This window comes from Lissotriton helveticus, chromosome 12, assembly GCF_964261635.1.
Source record: "Lissotriton helveticus chromosome 12, aLisHel1.1, whole genome shotgun sequence".
Classification (NCBI taxonomy): Eukaryota; Metazoa; Chordata; class Amphibia; order Caudata; family Salamandridae; genus Lissotriton; species Lissotriton helveticus.
In genome coordinates, this window is record NC_136073.1 from 698,962,198 (window position 1) to 698,988,323 (window position 26,126).

The 26,126-nt window shown below is 48.1% G+C and overlaps 1 protein-coding gene across 7 annotated transcripts in view; it reads left to right on the top strand.

Annotated features, from left to right (window-relative positions):
* CNOT1 (CCR4-NOT transcription complex subunit 1) overlaps positions 1–26,126 on the top strand; it is a 1,826,813-nt gene that overhangs the window by 387,302 nt on the left and 1,413,385 nt on the right. For all 7 annotated transcript variants that reach the window (XM_078668607.1, XM_078668606.1, XM_078668608.1 and 4 more), the window contains exon 10: positions 17,670–17,780. In XM_078668607.1, coding sequence (XP_078524733.1) covers positions 17,670–17,780 — 111 coding nt within the window. The remainder of the gene's footprint in view (positions 1–17,669; positions 17,781–26,126) is intronic.

Here is a 26,126-nt window from a genome sequence, read left to right on the forward strand (position 1 = left end):
ATATTTTAAGGTTTCAAAACTTCACACATAGAAGATTTTTCGAGTCAAACCAGTCAATGTTATCCAATGGCAGGAAAGTGAGTCATCGGTTTTCAGGTGAGTACTCGACTGGTGAAGTTAAGGTTCTGGGCTTAGACTCGGGGGTCCCCTAGGGTCAGGTAGGTACAGTTAGTACACCCTCAGCGGCACAGGGGCGGCCGGGTGCAGAGGTAGTTAGGCCGAATGTTATCCAATGAGAGGCAGGGGGCCTGTGGTTGGTGGTTGCTGGCTAGCAGGCGACGCGGCTGTGGGAGCTGGACTCCTGGTCACTTGCTCAGGGCAAATGGGGAAGTAGAATAGGGTACAGGTTGCACTGCCAGGGGCACTCGGGCGGCTAGGTGCAGGGTGCTTTTGAGCCGTCGGGTGCTCAATGTTATCCAATGAGGATCTTGAAAAGGGAACAAAGGCTGCAGGCTCTGGGATGGTGGATCTTCAGGAGCGACCAACACTTCGAGGGTAAGTTGGGATCTTGGAGGATAGGTAGGCATCCAGGAGTTGGGCACCGGGGGCCGTGGGGCGGCGGGGGCAGGGGTGTCTTTTGAGGTCGTGAAATCTTGCCCACTGCTGGTCGTGGTCGGAGGGGGTCCTTTGTCCTGAGGCTGCAGGCGTCGTTGGGGTCGTCGGAGGGTCCTTGGGCACTGGATTCCGAGTCAGAATCGCCGGGGGGATGTCCACAGGGTCTTGGTTTACTCCAGCACAGGCCAGGCCAGGCGGGTGCAGAGTGTGTAGGGTTCGCGGTTCCGGGCTGACGCCTTGGCTTGTTACTTGCTTTGAGCAGTACCACGGCTCGTGGGAGACCCAGGGAGTCAGTCACAAGTCAGTGGGGTCCTCCGGGGTTTTTGAGGTTGCTGAGCACTGTAGATGCCGGGGTTTAGCAGGAGCAGGTTCGAGGGTCGGCGGGCCGGTAGGGCTGGGGCCAAATCCGTTGGTGTCTTCCTCTTCTTAGCAGCTGCACGGCAGGTCTTGTTTCTTGTTCTTCTTTCTTGTTTTGGTAACTGGATCCGAGGAAGAAAGGTTCAGGGAGCCCCTAAATGCTATTTTTAGGGGTGTTACAAGTAGGGCACGGGCAGGGTGAGTGCACCCCCTAGTCTGCTCCTCTCCTGTTGTAGGGGGGCAGGAGCCTAGCTGGGATTGGGCAGGGCTCCCCATCTGCAAGATGGCCGGAGCCCGGGGTCGTGCTTCACCTCGCCTCCTCCACCTGAGGGGTGGAGTTGGCATAGGTTGGCACCCCCCCTTCCTGACGTAGTTTTTCCCCGCCAGTCTTCCCGCCAGAGTGGGGGTAGAACGGGTGGGGTGGGGGGGGTAGAACGGGTGGGGGGGGGGTAGAACGGGTGGGGGGCCAGTTGCTGGGTACAGCAAATGGCCTGGAGAAGTTCTCAGAGGCGGCATGCCTTTGAAGTTTTCCCCTGTCCATCCTGGGGGAGGAGACATTGCACCTCGCCCAGGATGTGCTTTGTTGCAGGCCCAGGAGAGCGGGGGGCTCGCCACCCAGGCGTCCAGCAACATGTCTGCTGTGCGGCAACCTCTGCAGCCACTCAGCCCAGACGTGGATTGTAGGTTAGGTTTCAGGGGCGTCTCTAAGATGCCCTCTGTAGTGCATTTTACATTAAATCCCACACTGGCATCAGTGTGGGTTTAATGTGCTGAGAAGTTTGATATCAAACTTGTCAGTGTTCAGTGTAGCCATTATGGTGCTGTGGAGTTCGTAATGACAACCTCCCAGCACCATATAATCTTAATGGCATCACTGTACTTACAATGACCGGGAATGGGCACTGTAGGGGCACAGGGCTCATGCACCCGTGCCCACACCACTGGCATAGGGCACCCACCACTGGCATAGGGCACTCAGCTAGAGGGGTGGTTGATGTATGCCAGGGCAGTGGGGTTGTGGGCATGGCACACAGGGATGTGTGCCATGTCGACTTTGTTTAGTTCTGCACCTGGACACTCAGCCTGCAAAGGCAGTGTGTAGGTGTCAAGGTACAGGGTCCCTAAGGGTGGCACAATAAGTGCTGCAGCCCTTAGGGGTCTTCTCTGGTCACAATGCCCTGGGTACCTAGGGTACCATTTACTAGGGGCCGATATGTGGCCAGAGGGGCCAATTGGGTTTAGGCTTTAGTATAGTTTTTAGGGAAGAAACACAGGCCCTGGGTACCTGATTGGCAGGGACCCAGGGCACACCTAGGAAAAGTGCATCAGTTATCAGGCAAAAAGTGGGGGGGGGGTACTGCAACAGGAACTCACTTTCTCACACTGTAAAACAAATAATTTACACTGTCTGATACTGCCTTTCTGCTCGACAGAGCTACCACTTTGGGGAGTAAGGTTATATCTAACTTTAACCTCTGCCAAACCTCTGGGGACTGTGGACTCTGTGCACACTGTACCTTACTTTGGAACAGTATTTACAGAGCCACTTCCTTACATACTGCACCCTAGGACAAGCAGCCTAGTGGATTCTTCGAAAAGGACTCCCAGGCGGCGTCATTTGATGACTGACTGTGTACATCAAATGCTTAACACTGTCTCTGATACTGCCTTACTGCTTGACCACTCTACCACAAATAGAGTAAGGTTATATCTAACTTTAACCTCTGCCTACCTCTGGGGTCACCTGGATTCAATACACACTATACCTCATTTTGGTGTAGTATATAGAGACCGTTTCCTACAGCATGTAAGACCCTTGTAAAAGGTACCATGGGTACTAAGGTCACTGTGACCAGGGAAGGTCTCTAGGGGCAGCAGCACATATTGTGCCCCCCTTAGCGGTCCTGTACCTTAAAGACACACACACTGCCATTGCAGGCTGCGTGTTTTGGTGCAGAACAGTGAGGAGTCCGCATGGCACACCATCCCTGTGTTCCATTCCTACAAAACACTGCCTCTGGCATACGTCAGCCACTCCTAGTTGGGTGCACTATACCACTGGTGAGGGTACCGTTTCATGAACACTGTACCCCTACAGTGTATATGTCCATTCTTAGACATTGTAAGTGCAGTAAAGCCATACAGAATATATGGTCTGGGAGTTTATCATTATGAACTCCAAAGCACCATAATGGCTACTCTGAATTCTGGGTAGTTTGGTAGCAAACTTCTCAGTATAATATACCCACACTAATGCCGGTGTGGGATTTTCTATACCATGCACTCAGAGGTTATCTTAGAGATTCCCCCTGATAGACGACCAGCCTCTGGTGGGTACCGTGACTGGTAAGCACCAGCCTGCCACCACTAAACCTTTATTTCGACCCCTGCGATGGGAGCCTTTACTCACTAGTCCAGAAACAAGGCCGTTCGTAGGCTGAGCTTGTCGCAACTACCCCAGGTCATGAAGAGCCATCTGTGGCAGCGGAGCTTCAAAGGTTTTGCCGCCTTTGTAACGCGACCCCCAGGAGCAGGCCCCTTTACTGTCTCCCCTCCTTTTCGGCGGGAAGACATGTGGAAAAAATTAGAACAGCCCGAATGGGGTGCCCATCTCTGCCAATCCCACCCCTCAGGTGTGGGAGGCGAGTTGAAGACCACTGTTCAGTGCCTGCCATCTTGCAAATGGCAAGCACTCGACAATTATGATTGGGGATTGTGCTTACTTCCCTAAGGTGGGTTAGCATAACCAGGGTGTAGTCACCTTAAGGTCAGTAGACCATTGGCTACTGACCTTGAGACGCCTAAAACACCCCCTCAATACGGTGTTTAGGGGACAGCCCTAAAATCAAGGTGATTCCCGCAACCTATGATCGACCAGACACGCCCAGCAGAGGAGAATGTAGAGAAGAACTGACTTGACCCCAGCCCTACTGACCCTTCTGCAGTTTCCAAAGATGCTGCGCCAAAAGTTGCCTTGTTCTGCAGCCAGCGACCTCCAGAAGCCCTTGGAGGACTGGCTGCCTTAAACAATGACTGGATCTCCTGTGAACAGCAGCTCTGTTCTAAAGAATCACCCAAAGAGACACCGAGCCTGCTGAGGACAAAAAAAAAGAGATGCTTGGAAACACCAGTGCACCCGGTATCTGCCAGAGTGTTCGACTGGTTCCAGTGAGGTCCCCCAGCGCTCTAGATTCCGAGGTTGACGTGGTTTGGACCCTCCAGGAACTTCCTGACGTTGCCTGCTGCCTATGCACAGACACACCCCTCCCAACCGCGAGTGGCCCGGTAATGTCAAATCAGACCTCAAAACACCCCTGAATTCAGCCGTCCTGCTCCCTGGAGAAGAGGTCCTGGGCGCACCTTGTAGGAAGCTGGCTCTGTATATACTATACCACAGTAAGGTATCTGCACAGTCCAGTGGAACCCCAGAGAAAGGCAGAGGTAAAAGTAGATAGCACCTTACTCTCAATTTATGGTAGTGTGGTCAAACAGTATTAGAATTCCTGTTATCGGATAACAACCTAGACCTAGCATTTCTGACTGAAACCTGGGCATCCACTACGTCGGGACCTGACTGGAACACAGCAGTCCCTTCAGGATATTCAGTGGCACAAGTAGACAGGACAGGAACAGTGGGCGGGGGCATTGCGCTAATATACCGCTCGCACTTCAAAGTTAAATCCACATCTGAAGCCTCACTTGAGGCAGAGGCTATGTCCTTTAACATTAAAAACAACAATCAAGCTCTTCTCACAGGCCTACTGATATATAGACCACCAGGAATGAAAGGTCCTTTTAGTAAAGCAATCCAAATCTTCCTAGAATCATGCCTAGATACTCCCACCTATACAGTTTTAGGTGATTTTAATTTCCATCTGGAGGATAACACGGACTCTGACTTTGTGGCTCTGGTTGACAACTTCCAGAATTTTGGGCTGAAACAACTAATTGCTTAAACCCACCCATCAAGCCGGCCACACCTTGGACGGCATTTTTACGAACAATGAGAGTATAAGAGTGACGGCGGTCTTACCGATCCCATGGTCTGATCATTCGGCCATCCACTTTGCAATAAAACACACACCACAACCCTGCAGTCGCAGAATTCGCCTGACACTGGCCGTAACTAGGCCGTGGAAAAGTATCCAGAAGGAACACCTAGCTAAACTCATTTTAACTAACCCCTCATTTGCCAACAGCAATGATGGAGCAAATAAACTCAACCACTGGATAGATGAGGCAGCCAGAGTACTAGCCCCTGAAGAGAGAAAGAAACCTAGGGGACAATCAGCCACCGCACCTTGGTATACACCGGAAGTGAAGCAACAAAAAATCAATTGCAGGCACAAAGAACGGATTTGGAGATATGATTATAAGACACCTCATAAAAAGGTATATACGAAAGCCCTAAATGAGTATAAAGTAATGATTATACAAGCCAAATCGATCTACTTCACGTCCAAAATCAATGAGGCCGCAAACTCCTCTAAGGAGCTATTCAAAACTGTGGCATGCCTACTCAAATGTCCTAGAGACATAGCATTTGTCCCTAACCAACATTTTGTAAATAAGACGGCCTTATTCTTTCAACAAAAGGTCCATGATGTATATAATGAGCTACCCGAGATATCTGTCCCAGGAAGCAACACCTCCGGGGAACCATTAGAAGTCCCCCAGAACTGCTTATCCCACTTTTCACACTTTGAGGAAGCTCAGATTTCTAAAATGATAGCTCAAGCCAAGTCTGGATCTCCGCTTGACCCCTGTCCACCCTACATATTTCAGTTGGCCCCAGAAACAATTAGTAAAACCTTAACTCCCCTTCTTAATGATAGTGGATTCCGGTGTTTTCCCACAACAATGGGAAAAGGCCAGTATCTGACCCATTCTGAAAAAAGACTCCTTAGATCCAGGGGAGACAAAGAACTATCGTCCGATATCATGTCTCCCTCTACCTACCAAAATACTGGAAAAAGCCCTTAACCAGGAATTAATGGAGTTTGTCAAATGCAACAACCTACTTGACAATACCCAACACGGTTTCAGGTCTTATCACTCTACCGAGACAGCACTAATAATTGCCACGGAGGAAGCCCGCAGAACCATGGACAAGGGAGGTAGAGCAGTGTTGATACTGCTGGATTTAACAGCAGCATTCAACACTGTCAACCATGGGGTCCTCATTGACAGACTAGAATCAGTGGGAGTCAGAGACACTGCCTTGACCCTACTAAAGTCATTTCTAGAAAATAGAATCCAACAAATCTACTGGGACGGAATGAAATCAGAAGAATACTCCCTCCCTTGTGGAGTCCCACAGGGCTCGGCACTCTCCCCCTACTCTCTTTAATCTTTACGTGACCCCGTTAGCATCACTAATAAAAGCACACGGTCTAAAACTAGTTTCGTATGCTGACGACACACAGCTGCTGGTGTCACTCACACAAACAATTGAAGTCACTGCGGAACAGTTTAGAAGCTGTCTATTAAGCATAAAATGATGGATGAACAAGAACTTTTTAAAATTAAACACCGAAAAAACTGAGGTGATCGAGTTTGGACAGAACATCTCCATCTGGAGTCAACTTTGGTGGCCTCCTGAGGCAGGAACCTGTCCTGAGCCGGCACAAAGTTAAAAACCTAGGTTTTTGGCTAGGCAAAGACCTTGCTCTCACCGCACAAGTGAATCAAGTGACATCTGCTTGCTTCTTCACCATCAAAACCCTCAGAAAAATATTGCTATGATCCCTTCCACATTGAGGAAGACAGTGGTCGGGGCCTTAGTTCTCTCCCGCATAGACTAATGCAACGCTCTATACCTGGGAATGGGTGAAAGGCAACTCACCAAATTACAATCACTCCAGAATGCTGCTGCACGAGTTCTGTTAGACCTCCCAAAGCGCCATCCTACTTCCAAAGCCATACGCCAACTCCATTGGCTACCAGTTCGGCAAAGAGTACAGTTCAAAGCCCTCTGCCTAGTCCATTAAACAGTTGTAGGTAGAGGAGCCGAGGACCTGAAAGCTTTCCCCGTTACACCCCTAGCTGAACTCTTAGATCTATGGGCCAGGGCCTAATTACCACCGCAAGAATAAGTAAAGCACGCTGGGGAGGCAAGTCCTTCTCCCATCAGGCAGTGAAGCTATGGAACGCCCTGCCCGTCAAGCTCTGGCTACATCCTAATAAGAGCAGCTTCAGAAAGGCACTGAAGACCTGGCTGTTTACCATGCTTTAGTTAACCAGCAGAAGCCTTACCCCTCTCGCAGTGCCAAGACGCCACGGCATAAGTGCACTTAATAAATAATTCAGTCAGTCAATAAGGCAGAATCAGAGGACAGTGTTAAGCATTTGTTGTACACACCCAGTCAGCAAATGAATTCACACACTCAAGGACTGAACTTCAGACCAATTGTTTTAGTATAAAAATATTATTTGTTATTTTATTATCTAGAACCAAGCAAGCCTGGCACAGGTAAACAATAAGTACAATAGTAATGCAATGTGTAAACCGTTTGAATTGCAATTGTATATGCAGTTTGATTTGATTACAGTAGAGCTACTAGTAATGCAATGCTTTTGATATACTGCACATATACTTTGTATTGGCTTTTTAGTAGAATGTTGGATGGCGGAATAATGCACAGCATGTGAATCCAGAAACTTCTTCAAGCTGCAAAACTACATCAACAGGTTTCAGGTACAACTCTTTTTGGCACTCGTGCCGATGAGGAAATAGCCAGGATAAAGGCAGAAATAGATGCTAAATGCTGTTTGCCTAGAAAGGCCGAAGGAGCAGTGCAAGTCTTTCCGACCTTTTCACTGCCGCTATACCACTCTGGGTTCAAACCCTTGGTGGTATCATGGCCGTCAGTCAGGTACACAACAGTCCCAACATTCCTACCACCCTTATCAGAAAAGACCAGCAACAATATTCTCTGACAGAAAAAGGCGGTGGAACCCATACCTCCTTTACAAATAGGCACGGGGCTATACTCTAGATTCTTTCTGAACAAGAAGAAAGTGCCAGAACTAGTTCAGGCCCATTCTCGACCTTAGGACGGCCAAAAAGTGAATTTGAAGAGCAAGGTTCCGGATGCTGGCATTGTACCAAATTTACTCTCCGCTACATCGAGGGCCTTGGTTATGTGCAGTCCTCATTCAAGAATCACATAGCCATCATAAGAAAGCAGCGCAGGTTTTTGAGGTTTGCAGTGGGGAACAACCACTATCAGTACTGTGTACTACCATTTAGCCTGAAGTCAACACACCCAGGACTTTATCCAAATGCATGTAGGCGGTTGCGGCCCATCTAAGGAAACACAAAGTGTTAGTCTATCCCTATCTAGACAATTAGCTAATCGTCATCCACGTCTCTGGAGGCTCAACTGCCCTTCATTTGGACCTCCGATCTTCTCCTCCGGTTGGGACTTCATGTCAACCATGCGAAGTCAACCTAAATTCCTGTATAGTTCCTGAAATATTTGTGAGCATCCATCGATACACTCCAGGCAAACGGGTCTCCTTCAGAGGAGAGATGCTAATCGATCCTTCTGAAGGCTCAGTCTTACATGACTATCTCAGCCAACTGTGAGGAAGGCAGTCTTGCGCACTGGCTTGATGGCATCCTGCATATTTGTCTTACCGAACGCACGCCACCGCATGAGACACCTGCACGAATGCCTGGAAGACCAATGGGACCAGCGAACAGGAGAATGTGATGTCCAGATTCGGTTGTTCCAGCATGCCCTCCGGTCCATCAGATGGTGGTGCTATCCCACCAATCTCCTACTAGGGATCCCTTTTCACAAGGAGATACCTGTCCAGGCCATAGTCACAGATTCCTCTTTCCAAGTATGGAGAGCCCACACAGGCCATCTTCAAATTCAAGGTAAATGGTCACACAGAATTTACTTAACACATCAGTCTGCTAGAGCTATGAGCAGTTAGTCTTGCACTGAAAGCCTTTCAGCCATCACTCTGCTCCAACTCCCTGCATGTCCAGACAGAATACAACAACAATGTACTACCTCAACAAGCAGGGAGGCTCGATGTCCAGGCCATTATCTCAGGAAGCCAAGGTGATCTGGAAGTGCTTTCTGGCCAGAAACCTGACCATAACAGCAACTCTACTCCCATGTGTTCAGAATGTTCAGGCTGATTCTCTCAGCAGGCTCCTCCAGGAAAACCACAAGTGGGTCTTGAATGACTACATGGTCCACGATATCTTTGGAAGATTGGGTACTCCAAATGTCGATTTGTTCACCACCGCAGAAAACGGCAAATTCCAAAGCTAAGCATCGAGGTACTACCAACTGGGAACTCTGGGGGAGTATCCTGTGGATCAACAAGTCCGGCAGATTTATCTTCGCCTTTACTCCAGTTCACCTAATCATGCCAGTCCTGCTCAAGTTGTCGCAGTCATGGGGTCTTATCAGCATCTGTCTTGGAAGACGGCTTTCCTTGTGGCTATAACATATGCCCGCAGGGTTAGTAAAATCCAGACACTTTGCTGTCAAGAGCCTTACACAGTGGATCATGCATCTAAGGTATTCATGAAGACTCTCCCGATTGTCCTCCCTAAAGTGGTTTCTTATTTTCATGTAAATCATACTATTTCTTTATCTGCCCTTTACCAGCATCCATCTACTCCAGTGGATAGATTTCATTATTCGCTGGATGTTAAAATTCTTTTTGGCTATAACTAAGGATCTACGGACATCTGTCCAATTATTTGTAAATTATGGCTTCCTCCGTATATGTCTCGTGATTTCTAAGCAGTCTATCTCCAAATGGATGGTTTCCTTCATATTACTTGCTTACCAAAAAGCTAATATCTCTGGCTGCTAAGCCTAAAGCTCATTCTACCAGAGGAAAGACACTACTGCGGCTTTGCTCAGTTATATACCCATTGTAGGGATATGCAAAGCAGCAACCTGGAAATCAGTTCATACATTCACTAAACACTACTGCCTGGACACTGATGCCAAGGCAGATGCTCAAGTAGGGCAGGCTTTCCTTAGGAACTTATTTGCTTAATATCTGCATTCCTTTTTTTCTGTCTCCACCACCGCATACTATAGTGATGGGCTTGCTAGTCTAGTCAAGTGCTTATGACTATAAATGGAAATCCCCTACAAGAGAATGAACAGTTTCTTACCTGTAACTCCAGTTCTTTCATAGGGGTATTTCCAAAGTCATAGCCAACCCTCCCTCCTTCCCGGTGGAATAGACAGGGATTCAACACATAAAACGTGCATTCAATTCTCATCGCCTTTTAAAAGAACTGAAGTAACTGCCACTAGCTGTGCATGATGGGATACTGGTGGTCTCTGGATTCTTGAAGGCACCTCATCTTTTTTTGAGACATATAATGGCAGCCTATGGGGCTAGTCTGTCCTCTTATCATGAAAAAAGGAGTTTTGTGAAGGGGATTCTTCTGTGTTAAACCGCACAAAAATTGCATACTATATGGTATACTAGTGTCCTTTTTTTTAGTTCAAGATGATGTGGCCAGTGTAGCCTATGAATTTAGGCTGCATTATTGTCTCTCTATCTCTAAAGCGTCTTTGCGGCCTTCGTGAAGAAAGGTGGAAAATAACCACTTAAGAAGATATATCAAAAGAAGTGCTCAAGGGTCCCCGCATGTGGGTGGCACTATTCTAGTGCTTAAGAATTATCATCGAAATACCCCTGCGAGAGAACTGGAGTTTTGCAGCGTGAATCTTGCTGGATTCACTATGCTGTGCATTATTCCGCGGTCTTGTGGTTGGGTCCGGATTCGTAGTCTTCTTCTTTTTTTTTTTTTTTTTTTTTTTCGTAGCCCAGGTGGTCGTCGGCGTCACACCCCCTTGGGTGTATTTCCGGTGACATCGGCATGCTTCCTGCGGAAGCTCCCACTCTTGGGCGCCATCTTCAGATTCTTTTTTTCCGCGGTCGGGTCTGGATCGTTCCCGTTTGGGCTCCAGACATTTTTGGAGAAAGAAGAAAGGAAAAGACAGAAAACACAAGGAGAAGTCATCTGAAGACTCCAGGGGACTTCATCGACGAACAATCAGCAAGGAGAAGGCGTTTTTCATCGAGATCCTCGACGACCGTCGACGAACACGCGACCAGGGAGCCCCTGGACGCTCGATGATGGACAACACGCCGTTCAAGTTCTGCCGTAACTGCCACCACAAGTACGCGCAGAAGGACCAGCACCCGGTTTGCAACCTTTGCCTACCGGTGGACCACGAAAGCGGAGACTGCAACGCCTGCTCCGCCTTCGCACCGAAGACCCTTCGTGTGAGGGAGAGACAGAGGGTAGCGCACGCCACCCTGCAAGGGAAGGCCCCGACTCCGTCCCTCTACGAGCTGGGGATGTCCTCCGAGGAAGAAGACAACGCTGCCGCCGAAGACGACAGCTACACGGTCGTAGAGACCGATTACACAGACTTCTGATAAGGTAGGAGACTCTTCGGCCCCCAAGAACCCGACAGACTCTGAGTCTCAAAATCGAGGGCAAGATCCCGAAAGCGCCGACGCCAAAGAAGGCGGCGTCCGCGACTACTCACAGGCCCAGCGGATCCTCCGAGAAGGAGTCCCTGGCGCCGAGAGCTGCTGATCAGCAGAAAACGTCGAAAATCGTCCCTGAAAAGGATCGATCGACGCCGAGGGAGAAAGACCCAAAACTAACGACGACGACCAGAGAGCCAAAACCCGGTTCGACGTCGACGTCAAACTTCGACACCGAAAAGCTCGGCACCGAACCAAGCGCCGAAAAGAACGGCTGATCCATCCGACGCGGAACACGCGGCCGAGATGGAGAAGAAGAGAAGGCGCCTCGAGGCCGAAATGGAGAACATCATGCAGCGGAAGAAAGATTTCGACGCTAAGATGAAAGCCTTCACGATCCCTCACAAGACCAAGCCACCGGTGGTGGAGGTAGTCGAGGAGGAAGACGAGATCGAGGTCGCCGAGGAACAACACCAGGACGTCGAGGTGGTCGACGACCAAGAAGGGTACGAGAATCCCTACGATAGTTACAACTATGGGGAGGAAGAGGACAGCAGGACGGACGCAGAGTCGGCACCCTCTGACCTACAGGAGGTAGATTACATAGATGTCGACACCGACAGTCCAGAGGAGGCGGTCGACACATACCCCTCGAGGCCCTCGCCGCCGGACGACATCGGGGCCTACAACTCGGTGATAAAATCTGCCGCAGCAGCATTCAAGCTCAAGCTCGACGAAGAGAAGCAGAAAGCAGACTTCCTTCTAGAGACATTGCTCCCAACACAAACAAGGAGCCAGTACCTTCCAATGCTCGACAGCGTCTTGGCCCAGGGGAAGGAAGCATTCAGGGAACCCGCAACATGCAAGGCAGTAACTCCCAGAACAGAGAAAAAGTACAAACATTCCTCAAAGGACCCACCCTACATTCAGGGCACGGTCTCCGCAGACTCCATTATCACGGCCACAGCAAGGAAGAGGGCTAACGTACCCACTACCTCGGGTCCACCACCGGATAAGGAGAGCAAGAGGATGGATCTGGTGGGCAGAAGAATCGAACGGAATGCCGTGACCCACTGGCGCATGGCTAATTCCAACGCCCTGATAAACAGGCACATGTACCAGATCATGGAGGAGCTGGGGCAGTTGGTGAAAGACCTGCCCCAGGATGCCAGACAGAAGGCCGAAAAACTGGTTGAAGAAGGGAAGAACGCGGCAAATTCTTGCCTTAAGACGGCCCTGGATGGGGCAGACACCGCCAGCAGGCTCATGATGATGGGTGTCACGGAAAGGAGACACGCCTGGCTCAGGATCTCAGGGTTCAAACCGGAGGTGCAACACAGCATCCTGAACACACCGTTAAACGGTGACACGCTTTTCGGAACAACAGTTGATGAAAAGCTCAGTCAACTAAAGAAAGATAACGAAACAGCAAGATCCATGGGAGCATTGCAGTTCAGAGGCAACAAAAGGGGCACCCCGTCACGGAGGCCCGGCGGGAGAGGTGGAAACCAGCCAGGTACATCACACCAGGCTTTCCAACAAGCGCACCAGGCAGACTCGCAAGCTCAACAGGGGCAGCAGAAGCAGTCCTGGCAGTACCAACAAAGCGGCCAGTCCTTTCGTGGGAGAGGAAATGGACGTGGACAGAACAGAAGAGGGGGACAGCAGCCCGCCTCTAAGTGACTTAAAAAAACTCTGTGCCCGCCCACAAAAAAGATCCCAGGGGCCAGCACGTACAGAGGGGTCAAGACAAACTAGACACCTACGACCACATGACACCAGTGGGAGGAAGATTAAGATTTTACCTCCGAGAGTGGAGAGAAATCACATCAGACAAATGGATCCTCAACATTATCCAATTCGGATACTGCATAGAGTTGGAGGGGAGGCCAACAAGCAGAAAACCAAAAAGAAAAACACTAGCAAGCAAGCAGCTGCAGTGTCTTCAGGAGGAGGCAAAGGAACTCCTGCGGAAGCAGGCCATAGAACGGGTACCCTTCAAGGAAAGAAACACAGGAATATACTCAACGTACTTCCTGGTACCAAAGGTAGACGAGACAATGAGACCCATTCTGGACTTACGGTTTCTGAACAAGTTCATAAGAACGCAAAATTCAAAATTACCTCCCTGCAAGAGGTGCTCCCACAATTGCAGACCGGGGACTTCATGGTCACAATAGACCTCAGACGCCTACCTGCACATCCCAATGAACAGAAAGCACAAACACATGCTCAGGTTCACCATTGGAGAAAGCCACTACCAGTTCACGACACTGGCCTTCGGACTAAAATCAGCACCAAGAGTTTTCACAAAGTGCCTCGCAGCAGTCGCAGCGCACCTATGAAGGCAGGGAATACACGTATACCCCTACCTGGACGACTGGCTGGTGAAAGCAAACTCATACCAGAAATGCAAGCAGCACACACATACAGTGACGAGCACGCTCATAAGCCTGGGGTTCTCCATCCATTGGAAGAAATCATCAATGGAGCCGGAACAAGTCAAGATCTTCCTGGGAGCACAGATCAACACCTTACAGGGCAAGGTGTTCCCCAGCGAGAAGAGGGCGAGGGTGCTGGTGAAGGAAACTCGCCTCTACTGGAAGGGACAAGCTCGGACAGTGAGGACTGCGAGCAAGATCATGGGCATGATGGCATCATGCATCGACCTGGTACCAAATGTACGACTCCACATGAGACCCATTCAAGAATGGCTACAGGAGCAATGGTCACAAGCTACAGGCGGTTGGGAGGATCTAGTGGTTGTAACGCACGCAGTGCAGAAGGAGATGGCATGGTGGACCATGGAGAACATAACAAGGGGAAAGCCTCTAACGCCCCCAACGCCAACGGTGACCATCACCACAGACGCATCCCTGAAGGGATGGGGCGCTCACATGGAGGAGCTCAAGGTGAGGGGACTGTGGACGCCAACAGATGCGGCAAAGCACATCAATTACCTAGAACTGAAGACCATCTTCCTTGCACTGAAAGCCTTTCAAACAAGACTGTACAAACACAAGGTCTTGATACAAACAGACAACACCACTGCGATGTTCTACATCAACAAGCAGGGGGGCACACAGTCAGCCCCGCTTTCAACGCTGGCGCAGGAGATATGGAGATGGGCCATCCCTCTCAAGATAGACCTGCTAGCCATACACCTACCAGGGAAGGACAACATACAAGCCGATTGGCTCAGCAGGCAGACATTGGCATCCCACGAGTGGGAGCTCAATGCTCAGGAGACAAGGTACCAGTTCGACAGATGGGGGACACCATCGGTGGACCTGTTTGCCACACGCCAGAATGCAAAATGCCAAAACTTCGCATCCAGGCAGCCCGAGGAGGGGTCACTGGGGAATGCCCTATGGATAGATTGGTCAAGGACATTTGCTTACGCCTTCCCCCGATACCACTGATGCACAGAGTGCTGAGCAAGTGCAGAGCGAGCAACATGACACTGATACTGGTCGCACCACAGTGGGCGAGGCAGACATGGTACTCTCAGATCATGGAGATGACACAGTGTGCACCCCACAGATTCAGCAGGAGGAAAGACCTACTCTCCATGCAGAACGGAGAGGTACTACATCCAGAGCCAGAGAGCATGAGCCTAGTAGTGTGGCTCCTGAGGACATAGAGTTGTCACATTTGAGACTGCCAGAAAGCACCCTGAGGGTCCTTCGGGAGGCACGAAGGCCCAGCACTCGGAAGTGCTACGTTGCGAAATGGAAAAGATTCACAATATGGTGCAGACAAGAAAGACTTCACAATAAAATGAAGAGGGACTCCACAGTGCTAAAGTACCTGACACACTTGCTGGAGAAGAACCTTAGCTCATCCTCGTTAAGGGTTCACTTGGCAGCGATAGTCGCCTACACAAGGGGAGAAACGTGCAGGAGATTCTTCACATCACAGGTGGTGAAGAGATTCCTAGAAGGAGAGAAAAGGATCGCACCACCCAAGCGGGTGCCGCCACCTGCATGGAACTTGAACACAGTCCTAACGGGAACTCATGAAAGAGCCCTTTGAACCACTTCACAAGGCCTCCCTAAAGATGCTAACTATGAAAACAGCCTTCCTGGTTGCAATAACGTCCTTACGCAGAGTAAGCGAGCTTCAAGCGCTGACGCTACAAGAACCCTACATACAAATACACAATGATAGAGTTGTGATGAGGACTGACCCACACTTCATGCCGAAGGTGGTATCCAAATTTCACATGAACCAGTCTATACAGATACCGAGTTTTTTCCAAAAACCAACAACTAGCGCAGAGCGAGCTCTGCACACCCTGGTCGCCAGAAGGGCAGTCATGCACTACATTGAAAGGACAAAGGGACACAGGAAAACAAAACAGTTCTTTGTGTCATTCGCAAACAGCTTCATGGGGAAAGCAGTAACCAAAAAGACTATTGCACGATGGATCGCACAGACAATTCAACTCTGCCACAAGCGTGCAGGACAAGAGCTGGCAGAGGGGACACGTGCCCACTCCACTAGGAAGAAGGGCGCTACAATAGCCTTCCTGGCTAACACACCCATAGAGGACATATGCCTGGCGGCAACATGGGCTTCGGTGCACACGTTCACGAAGCACTACTATGTGGATATACAAATGACCAAGGAAGCTCAAGTTGGACAGAAGGTGCTACAGCACATATTCAACACCCAACGCTCATCTTCCACCAAGCCGCCACAGAGATGAGAAACCGCTACAAAATCTATGCACAGCATAGTGAATCCAGAAAGATTCACGCTGCAAAACGGATAGTTTTCTTACCTGTCGGTGTAGTTTTGCAGCTTGAAGATCTTTCTGGATTCACTAGCGAACCCACCCACCTCCGCCAGAAAGATGAGGCTGGAGAGAGAAGAGGTGGTTAACAAAAAAGAAAGGACTTTTAAAAGTACAAAGCGGTAAAATATCAACTAAACAGAACATTGCCATTACTTCGGAAACGAAAGAAACACGGAAAAAAAGAACCCGAAGATGGCGCCCAAGAGTGGGAGCTTCCGCAGGAAGCATGCCGACGTCACCGGAAATACACCCAAGGGGGTGTGACGCCGACGCCCACCTGGGCTAGGAAAAAAAAAAAAAAAAAAAAAAAAAAGAAAAGACTACGAATCCGGACCCAACCACAAGACCGCGGAATAATGCACAGCATAGTGAATCCAGAAAGATCTTCAAGCTGCAAAACTACACCGACAGGTGAGAACTATTCGTTACAGGTAATAAGCTGTTCCATTTTCAACAGGAAGCAAAAGAACTGCTATGAAAACAGGCAGTAGATAAGGTGCCCCCTAACAAAGCTCAATGAAGGAATCTAATCAACATACTTCCGGACATCGAAACCAGATCAGTCGCTACGCCCCATATTAGACCTCTGCTTCTTAAACAAGTTCATAAGAACACAAAAGTTCAAAATATCAACTCCACCAGAGGCTATTCCTCAACTCCGGCAATGGTAATAACTTGCAACCATAGACTCAACGGATGCCGGTCTGCACATTCAAATGAGTCACAAACACTGTAATTTCCTATACTATATAATAAACAATACACACTACCAATTCAGAGTGCTACCCTTGAGCACAGAATTGGCTCCCACAGTTATCACAAGGTGCCTGGTGGCTGTAGCTGTTTATCTGAGAAGAAAAGGAATACATGTGTACCCCTACTTCGACAACTGCCTGGTGAAAGCAAGTTTCATACACAATTGCAGAGACAGCAAAAAAAGTGATGACTACACTCCACTTGAAGAATTCGCATACGAACCACCCTCTTCCCGGGAAATGAGGCGAGATGAGTAAATATGAGACATTTTAAGGCATACAGCCATGGAAAGCCCAAGGGACATTAAATATACAAACATTGCCCCAAAAAAGAATAGGATGGCAGCCATGTGTTGGGCCTTCTAGGGAGGGTGTCTGACATCAGAGGAGGCTGGACGACGCAACAAATGATGGGGACAGTCCACCAAGATCAAAAAAGGGGAAGGAAGGACTACTATACAAATGGAGGGTACTCTAATCAAACACTAGATTGTGGGATCATCGCAGCATGTGAACCCAGAAAAGTGAAAAGCTGCAAAGCTACTCCTACAGGTAAGTAACCATTTTGTCACTGTTTTTAGTGTTGCAAATGAGTACTATTTTACCCCATCTGAAACTGCACTAGTTAGCTTAAAGATTGGTTACTGCAATCTATGTATATTTTAGTGCTATATCAGTCAGCTGTGTCAGTTTACATGTATTTGCAGTCTATTTCAGCCCCTGGCAGTGGAATCTGGAGTGATGGAAAGGACAAAAGTGATGGCACCCAAGCTCACACCTGGAATGTAGAAGTCTTAATTGATGTTGTCAAAGAATTGGTGAGTTTTTATTCTTCCAAGAACTATATACAAATTTGTATAGCAGCATCTAATTGTGGCATCTAATGACAAAGAGTACTGTCTGTATGAGCACTCGTAAATACTGTATTTTTGGGGTGTTCTTTGTATATTTGTCACTGCCTGATACTATGACGTGTTTTTTAATATGCCAGAATTGTGTTTTTAACATATAAAACTACCTATGATGTGTTGTCACTCATAGAATTTTTTTTATTCAAATTTTGTTTGTCGGAATACATTTTATATAGTTTTATTTTTTTTTTTACAAATTTCTAGTTATTTTGTGCCAATATTTGGGAGACCCTCAAGTGCTGGTTGGTTGACATGATTAGTGAATGTGCGATACCATGAGATGAATGGATGTTTAGGAACTGTATTGTACTCGGAGGACATTTTTGATATAGTTCTTACATGAACCCTAGTCCTTTGGGTTTCCAAAGGGTCCCTCCTTTTTTATAAAGTTGTAATTCTTCGCTTAGAAATCTAGTGTAATTGTTTTTAAGCGAGTAGGTAATGCTGCTTTAAGGTAAATGTTTCCTGCACTGCCTGTGGAGTGCACCATTATCTTTCAAAAGATACTTACTGAGTTTGAGCTTGGACTATACCCCTGTGTAAGAACCTGACATTTCTTTAACCTTCCAGAGAGGTTAGGTCTGCATACTCCTCCATCAGTTGTGGGTCTGTAATGTTTACAAGTTTTCTTCTGAAGTCGTTTAGAGCCACAAGATCTCCTGTGACAGTAAACACTATCTATGCCATGGGTTTTCCTCAATTGCGTTTAGATGTACACTGAGAAGGCTTAGACTTCCTGTTTCCAAAAAGTTGGATTTTGACACAGATGCATTGGAAAAACCAGTCTGTATCTACCACTTTTTGCTGCACTTAGTCACTTGGCACCCTTTGATGGCCTATGAACCCAGATTGATACCTTGGACACATAGCCCTCCCTCTGCCATTTGAGAGCCAAATGTCTTCCTTCGGACACGGACTCCAGAGAATGCAGACCGTAAGGGGTGATTGACCGGATACCCTTTTAACTTTGCTCCCAGTGTAGCTCCAAAAACCTTGGCTCGCAGTTCTTGTGAGTCCTGGATCACCTCCCCCCTCGAAGACCCTAAGGGAAAGCCGGCAGATAAATCCGAAGTTAATTCAACAGGCATCCTCCAAAACCCTGGAACTCTTTGGGGAAGAGGATCCCTTTTGTGCTGAAGGTGTGGTGGAAGGTCCATCTGCAATCCCATGAGGATCAGTTTCAAGACTGATTTGCATAAGGGTAGGTCTGAACTGAGATGGGGAAGTGAGCTCAAGAACGATGGTGGATTCAACCCAGATCTGTGACTGGGTGAGTGTCTGAAAAGCTTCAGCGCTCTGTTCATCTACTTGTTTGCTTTGTTCACCCTAAGTTGGCAGGTAATGCCCAGATGTGGGTCCCTTGCTCACTTTGCCACTGAATTCCAGCTAGTCTGGCTGATAAAGGGTGTTAACCTGAAACTCGTCCCAGGAAGCTTGTTTCTGGTCTAGAGGGGGAAGATTTGGCTTGGCCTTTCGGCTGGACTGTTCCCATGAGGAACAGGGTCAAGACTGGTTTCCATTTGGCTGGTTCTGAACTGGGGTGGAGAAGTGAACTAAGGAACAATGATGGATTCAACCCATATCTGTGACTGGGAATGAGTGTCTGAAAAGTTCCAAGTTCAGTGATAGTTTTCATCAAGTGCTTCCACATGAGGGAGATTATGTTGAGACAGCACCGGAGACCAGCTGCTCTTGAAGGAAGACTACTCACATGGTTGTAAGTATGCTCACTAGCTCTTAACTCTACAAGCCAGGGTCACAAAATAGCACACCACACAAGCGGTTGGTTCCAGTGGGAGTCAGCTACTGTAGGAAGCGGTCTCTATGTGATATTTTAATTTGATATGCCATATAAAGAATCCAGGGGTTCGCTTATTAGTGGACAGGGCTTGCTATGCAATCCCAAAGTTCTCTATTAGGGGGTAGTGTCGTCAAGCAGCCTTAGGTTTAACAAAGAGGAGTGTAAAATATATGCGGATACACACAATGATTAATAAATGACAAAATGACTTGAGATTCGCACTAATTTGTAAAAAAAAAGCAAGAATCTGTATAGATTAGGCAGCAAAGAAAAATCGTTCAGGTTAGTACGTTTTTAAATAGGAATTCTTTTCATTATAAAAAGTGAACACTGGCCGAGTTCTGCAATGTTATCCTGTGGAAGCAAGAACAAGTTCTACTAACAGTGCATTGACTTACAGGACCAATCTCCAAGAGTTAAGGTGGGTGGTGGGCAGGGTCCAAGGCAGCATCAACAGTACACCTTCAGCACGAAGGTGGTTGGGTGCACAGTGCAAATCAGCGTCAGGAACCCAATGTGTTGTAGTGGGGATCAATCTCTGGAAGATGATGCTACAAGCTCTGGCTGGGATGCCAGTGGGGCTTAACCAGTTAGTGGGCTTTGGTCTTGCAATTTTCAATGCCGTGGGCACACTGTTGGTCCTCTTTTCAAAGGCTCAGGGCAGAGATGTCTTTAGGCGCTTGGTTTTTGTTACTGGAGCAGTCTGTCGGGGGGCCCTGTTTGCAGAGGCTGCAGGTGACGTTGATGAGTCCAGGAGGTGTTAAACCACAATGGACTCTGGCGGGCCTGGGAACCTTGTTAGCACCTTGGCCCACTCCAACTCAGGCCGGGGGCGACTGGTACAGTGGTGGTTTCAGGTGTTGGGTTTTGGTGGCCTCAGTCTGTTTTTGGAGTTTCTTCTTGAACAGGTCCGCTATTCAGATGTCCTGAGTCTTTGTAGAAGGCAGGCAGTCCTCCCAAGTTAACCTGTTTAGATTGTCTGTTCTGGTTTCAGGCAGCAAGCTCTGACCAGGAGTTCTCTTCAGCGGAACCAGCAGCCAAGGAAGGAAGTTTCAATGGTATCGTATTGTAATTGCATGTTCGAGGCATGTGAGCTGCTGAATTCATATCTGTGCGTAGATCGCCGCCTAGTGTTGGGTCCGGATGATTGCACATTGTTGTCCTGGAAGAGTCTTCGAAGTATCACGAGATAGGTGGCTCCTCCCCTGGACTACAGTGCGCATGGGCATCCTCTCCATCCTTAGATTTTTTTTTTCCCGCTATTGGGTTCGGATGTGATTTCCAACACTGAGTTCGGAATCGATAAAAAACTTTTTCTAAAAGGCCAAAAGGCCTTCGGGGGCGTCGGTATTGTTATTCGATCGGTAACGGCTATTTTATTTCTGTTTTATACGCAGATCGTCGACTCTGGCCGCGTGGCCTTTTCGACAACAAGGGACAATCGTCGATGGAACGAAGTCCGTTCAAAAGATGCCCCAATTGTAACTCAAAACTCCCACACATCGATAAACACCCTGTGTGTTACAAGTGTTTATCTCCTGAACACAATGAAGCCGACTGCTTAGCTTGTGCGCAGTTTCGTTCGAAGAAAACCCTTCGGATTCGAAGAGCAGCGAGGCAGACGATGCAGAAGCCAGCGCCTGACCCGGAGAACATCTTTGAAGACGACAAAGAGGTCGTCGAAGCTGAGTGCTCAGACCAGCAGTCGGAGCAGGGGTCGGAACATGACTCCAACTACTACGTCGACGAAGAAGACGACATTGTCGAGGTAGGGGACGATGATCCAGGCATCGGAGCCATCGAGGACGACTCCGGCGAGGACACGGGGCCAACCGTGAGGACGGAGCCCAGTTCATTTAATGATACGCTTCCAAAGGCTCAGGTAGGGGCATCGCCGGAAGGCCTTAGCCAAGATCAAAACATCGATTCTGTAGCCCCGCAATTCAGCCCGGCTAGGAACATAAGGCAAGAGCCATCGGTGCAACATTACCATTCCCTGGTAATATCGAAACCGAAAGTTAAAGAAGCAAAACAGAAACCGAAACTGATAGAATTCCCACTCTTCGGACCGAAAGGTGCGGATTCATCGGCGCCGACCAAACACAAAATGGCCGTCGACATGGATGGGTCGCATATCAGGGCTGTCGAGCCAAGAGCCAGTACGCCCAGGGACATGCCTAAGCTAAAAGCCGTTGAACCGACGAGATCGATGTTGACGCCAGGCAACACAAACAAAGGACTCCAGCAGAAGATGGTTGTCGAGCCGAAACAAAAAGTCGACAAGCCAAAGATGGTGCAAACAAAAACACTCGACCCGAAGACAAGGATCAAGGCCAAGGGGTCGGTCGAGCCGAGGCAAAACATTGCTCCGAAGCACCAAGCTCCGAAGACGACAAGGCCAAAAAGTGGTTATCGAACAAACAAGAACAGTCGGGTCGATAACAATCACGGCACCGAAGAAGAACATACAGCCTAAAAAGACTGTTGAAGCACAAAAGTCCCTCGGACCGATAAAATTCGGACTTTCGATGCACATACGCCGAAAATCGGTCGAACCAACAACAGATATCGAACCGACACAAACAAGAAAGGCGATAACAGGGACAAGAGCTCAAGCACATGAAGAGCAGGAGCCCTCGACAGAAGAGCAGTCCAAACTGTATGTGGACCCAGATACTGGCAACTCTACCCTATTGAAAAGGAAAATCAGACCAGACACTTCTGCTGAAACCTACCAAATACCACTAAAAAAGAAAAGACTCTTCTACATCTCCAACTCTCTTTGAGCCTATCAGGACACATGTGCAAGAAACTTATACATATTCTCCCACACGCACATATGAGGATTTGGAATATGAGGATAATGAAATTATGAGGATAATGAAATGTATAATTATCCTGTGGACAATGACCAGGACAACCAAAATCAACCATGGTCTGATCCTGTAGACTCGCAGCCCATGCAAGATAATACTGCATACCCTGTAAAAACTTCGCCTACAGAGGACACAGCTGCTTTCAATGCATTAATCGAAAGAGCAGCATACAACCACCACGTTGAAATGCATGCAGACCCCTTTGAGGAAGACTTCCTCTTTGACACTTTCAACACTTCTGAAAGATCAATGAAGACATTGCCAATGCTAAAGGGGGTGCTTAAAAACGCAGGGGACATATTTAAGGAAACTACCAGGGCAAGAGTCATTAACCCCAGGATAGAAAAGAAATATAGGCCAGCACCAGTGGACCCTACATACATTAAGGGACAGCTGCCCTTGGACTCTTTGGTAGTATCCAATGCACGCAAACGTGCTAATTCTCAAACTACTGGCGAGACTCCACCTCCAGACAAAGAGTCTAAAATATTGGAGGATTCAGGCAAAAGGGTAGCTGCCCAAGCAGCTAACATATGGAGAATTTCAAACACACAAGCCCTGTTAGCAAAGTATGACAGGGCACACTTCGACACACTTGAGCACCTTCTCCAGCATCTACCTGACCTTTATAAGGAACAGGCAGAGTTCCTAATACATGAGGGAAAGTTAATATCTAACGCCTCCAAGTGTGCGCTAGACGCAGCAGACACAGCAGCCAGGGCTATCAATACCGCATCTCTGGGTTCAAAAATAAGGTTCAGAGCACTTTACTTAATCAGCCAGTGAACCCTCATTATTTGTTTGGCCCTAAAATGAAGGATACAGAGACAGCCAAGTCTATGGGAGCCTTGCAGTCACAACAATACAGAGGCGTCTCCTTTCGTCGCTCCGGCAACAGAGGAGCTGCAAGAGGAGGCTCAGCGCAGCCAACCTCGTACAACAAGGGGAACACGCAAAACACCTACAATAAAAACAGTAGAGGTGGACACAGTGGCAATAACAGCAAAGGTAGAGGACGAGGGAATAACACCACCAGATCCTCTACCAATACCAAACAGTGACTTCTTGTCACTGCCCCCAGACCATGTAACACCGGTCGGGGGAAGATTACAGCAGTTTCTACAAGTCTGGGAAAACAGAACTACAGACAGGTGGGTGAGGCAAATTATCCAGCATGGCTATTGCCTAGAATTAATCTCCACACCACCCAACATACCCCCAAAACACCGTCCTATGTCCGCAGAACACCTACACTTATTGCAGCAAGAAGTCATCAGCATGCTACAAAAGGGGGCCATAGAACTAGTACCCTTAGAACACCAGGGTACAGGGGTGTACTCACTATACTTCCTAATCCCCAAAAAGGACGGGTCTCTCAGGCCAATCTTGGACCTCAGGCCCTTAAACCAATACATTTTATCAGAGCATTTCCACATGCTCACTCTACAGCAGGTATTACCACTGTTGCGTCAAGGAGACTTCCTCGCAACACTAGACCTCAAAGACGTGTATTTCCATATACCGGTACACCAGCACACAGAAAATATCTCAGGTTTACAATACAAAATCAGCACTATCAATTCAAAGTCCTTCCTTTCGGGGTGACAACAGCCACGAGAGTATTTACCAAGTGCCTAGCGACAGTAGCTGCACATCTCAGAAGACAGCATATTCATGTCTATCCATATTTGGACGACTGGCTAATACAAGCACAGTCAGCCCAGCAATGTGCCAGCCACATGTCACGCACTATTCACCTCCTGCACAGTTTAGGTGTCTTGCTGAACTACCCAAAGTCCCATCTTCAGCCTGCCCACGTACAACAATACCTGGGAGCGACGATAGACACTCTGGCAGGGAATTCTGTCAGAATAAACCGCATTCAGACGCTAATCCAAAGGTTCACGCCCCAACACTCGCTCCCAGCCAGAGTGTTTATACAACTAATAGGTATGATGGTCTCATGCATTTTCATAGTCCCTCACGCAAGACTACAAATGCGTCCGCTGCAGGAGTGCCTAGCACGTCAGTGGAACCAGGCTCAAGGACAATTAAACGACCTAGTGTTGGTGACCAGTCGTGCATACAACTCTCTGCATTGGTGGAATCCACAAACCTTTGCAAGGGACGACTGTTCCAAGAGCCTGTACCACAAATAGTGTTGACAACGGACGCATCCCAGACTGGATGGGGAGCCCATGTCCTTCAGTACACAGTGCAGGGACAATGGACAACACAACAGAAGAAATTGCACATTAACCTACTAGAGATGTTGGCAATTTTTCTGTCAATGAAAGCGTTCAAAGTATATTTATGCAACAAGACTGAGTTGATCCGGACGGACAACATGACGGCAATGTACTACATACAAAAACAGGGAGGAACACTCTCCACAGCTATCACATCTAGCCCAAAGCATGTGGAAGTGGGCCATTCAGAGAAACATTTTTCTCATGGCGGAGCACCTCCCAGGCAAGGACGACCAAATAGCGGATCTGCTCAGCAGACACAGCCAACAAATGCACGAGTGGGAGCTTCATCCCACAGTGCTCCAACCATACTTCCAGCTGTGGGGACAACCAGAAATAGACCTGTTCGCTACAAAAGAAAACACAAAATGCCAGTACTTTGCCGCCAGGTTTCCACATCCGCAGTCGCAGGGCAATGCGATATGGATGAACTGGTCAGGCAAATTTGCATACGCTTCCCCCCCAGCACCGTTAATACCGCTAGTGGCATGCAAACTACGCCAGCATTCACTAACACTAATCCTGGTTGCTCCAACCTGGGCCAGGCAACCATGGTACACAACCTTCCTAGAACTTTCCGTGGTGCCTCACCAAAAACTGCGGCTAACACCCACTCTTCTGACTCAGAGCCATGGTGACATACTGCACCCAGATCCGCAACAACTGAACCTTGCAATCTGGCTCCTGAAGTCTTAGAGTTTGGGTACCTAAACTTGCCTCCTGAGAGTATGAACATTATCAAAGAGGCAAGAAAACCTACTACCAGAGCTTGTTACACTGCAAAGTGGAAGCATTTTGTCATTTACTGTAATAACAATGACATTAACCCACTAGATGCTTCTACGCAAAATATCATTTGCTATCTTTTGCACCTACATCGTTGCAATCTAGCCTACTCATCTATAAGGATACATTTAGCAGCTATTGCAGCTTATCTTCAAAACAGGCAGCATCTTTCGCTGTTAAGAGTACCTGCAATTAAAGCATTCATGGAGGGACTCAAAAGATTTATTCCTCAAACACCCACCTTCACCTGTCTGGAATCTAAACATTGTTTTAACCAGACTAATGGGACCACCTTTTGAACCGTTGCATTCATGTGAATTCCAATTTCTTACCTGGAAAGTGGCTTTCCTTGTAGCAATTACATCACTTAGAAGAGTTAGCGAGCTGCAAGCCCTAACTATTCAAGAGCCATTCATCCAAGTACATGCAAATAGGGAAGTTCTTAGAACAAACCCTAAATTTATGCCTAAAGTGGTATCCCATTTTCATATCAATCAGACAATAGAACTGCCAGTGTTCTTTCCAAATCCACAGTCAGTAC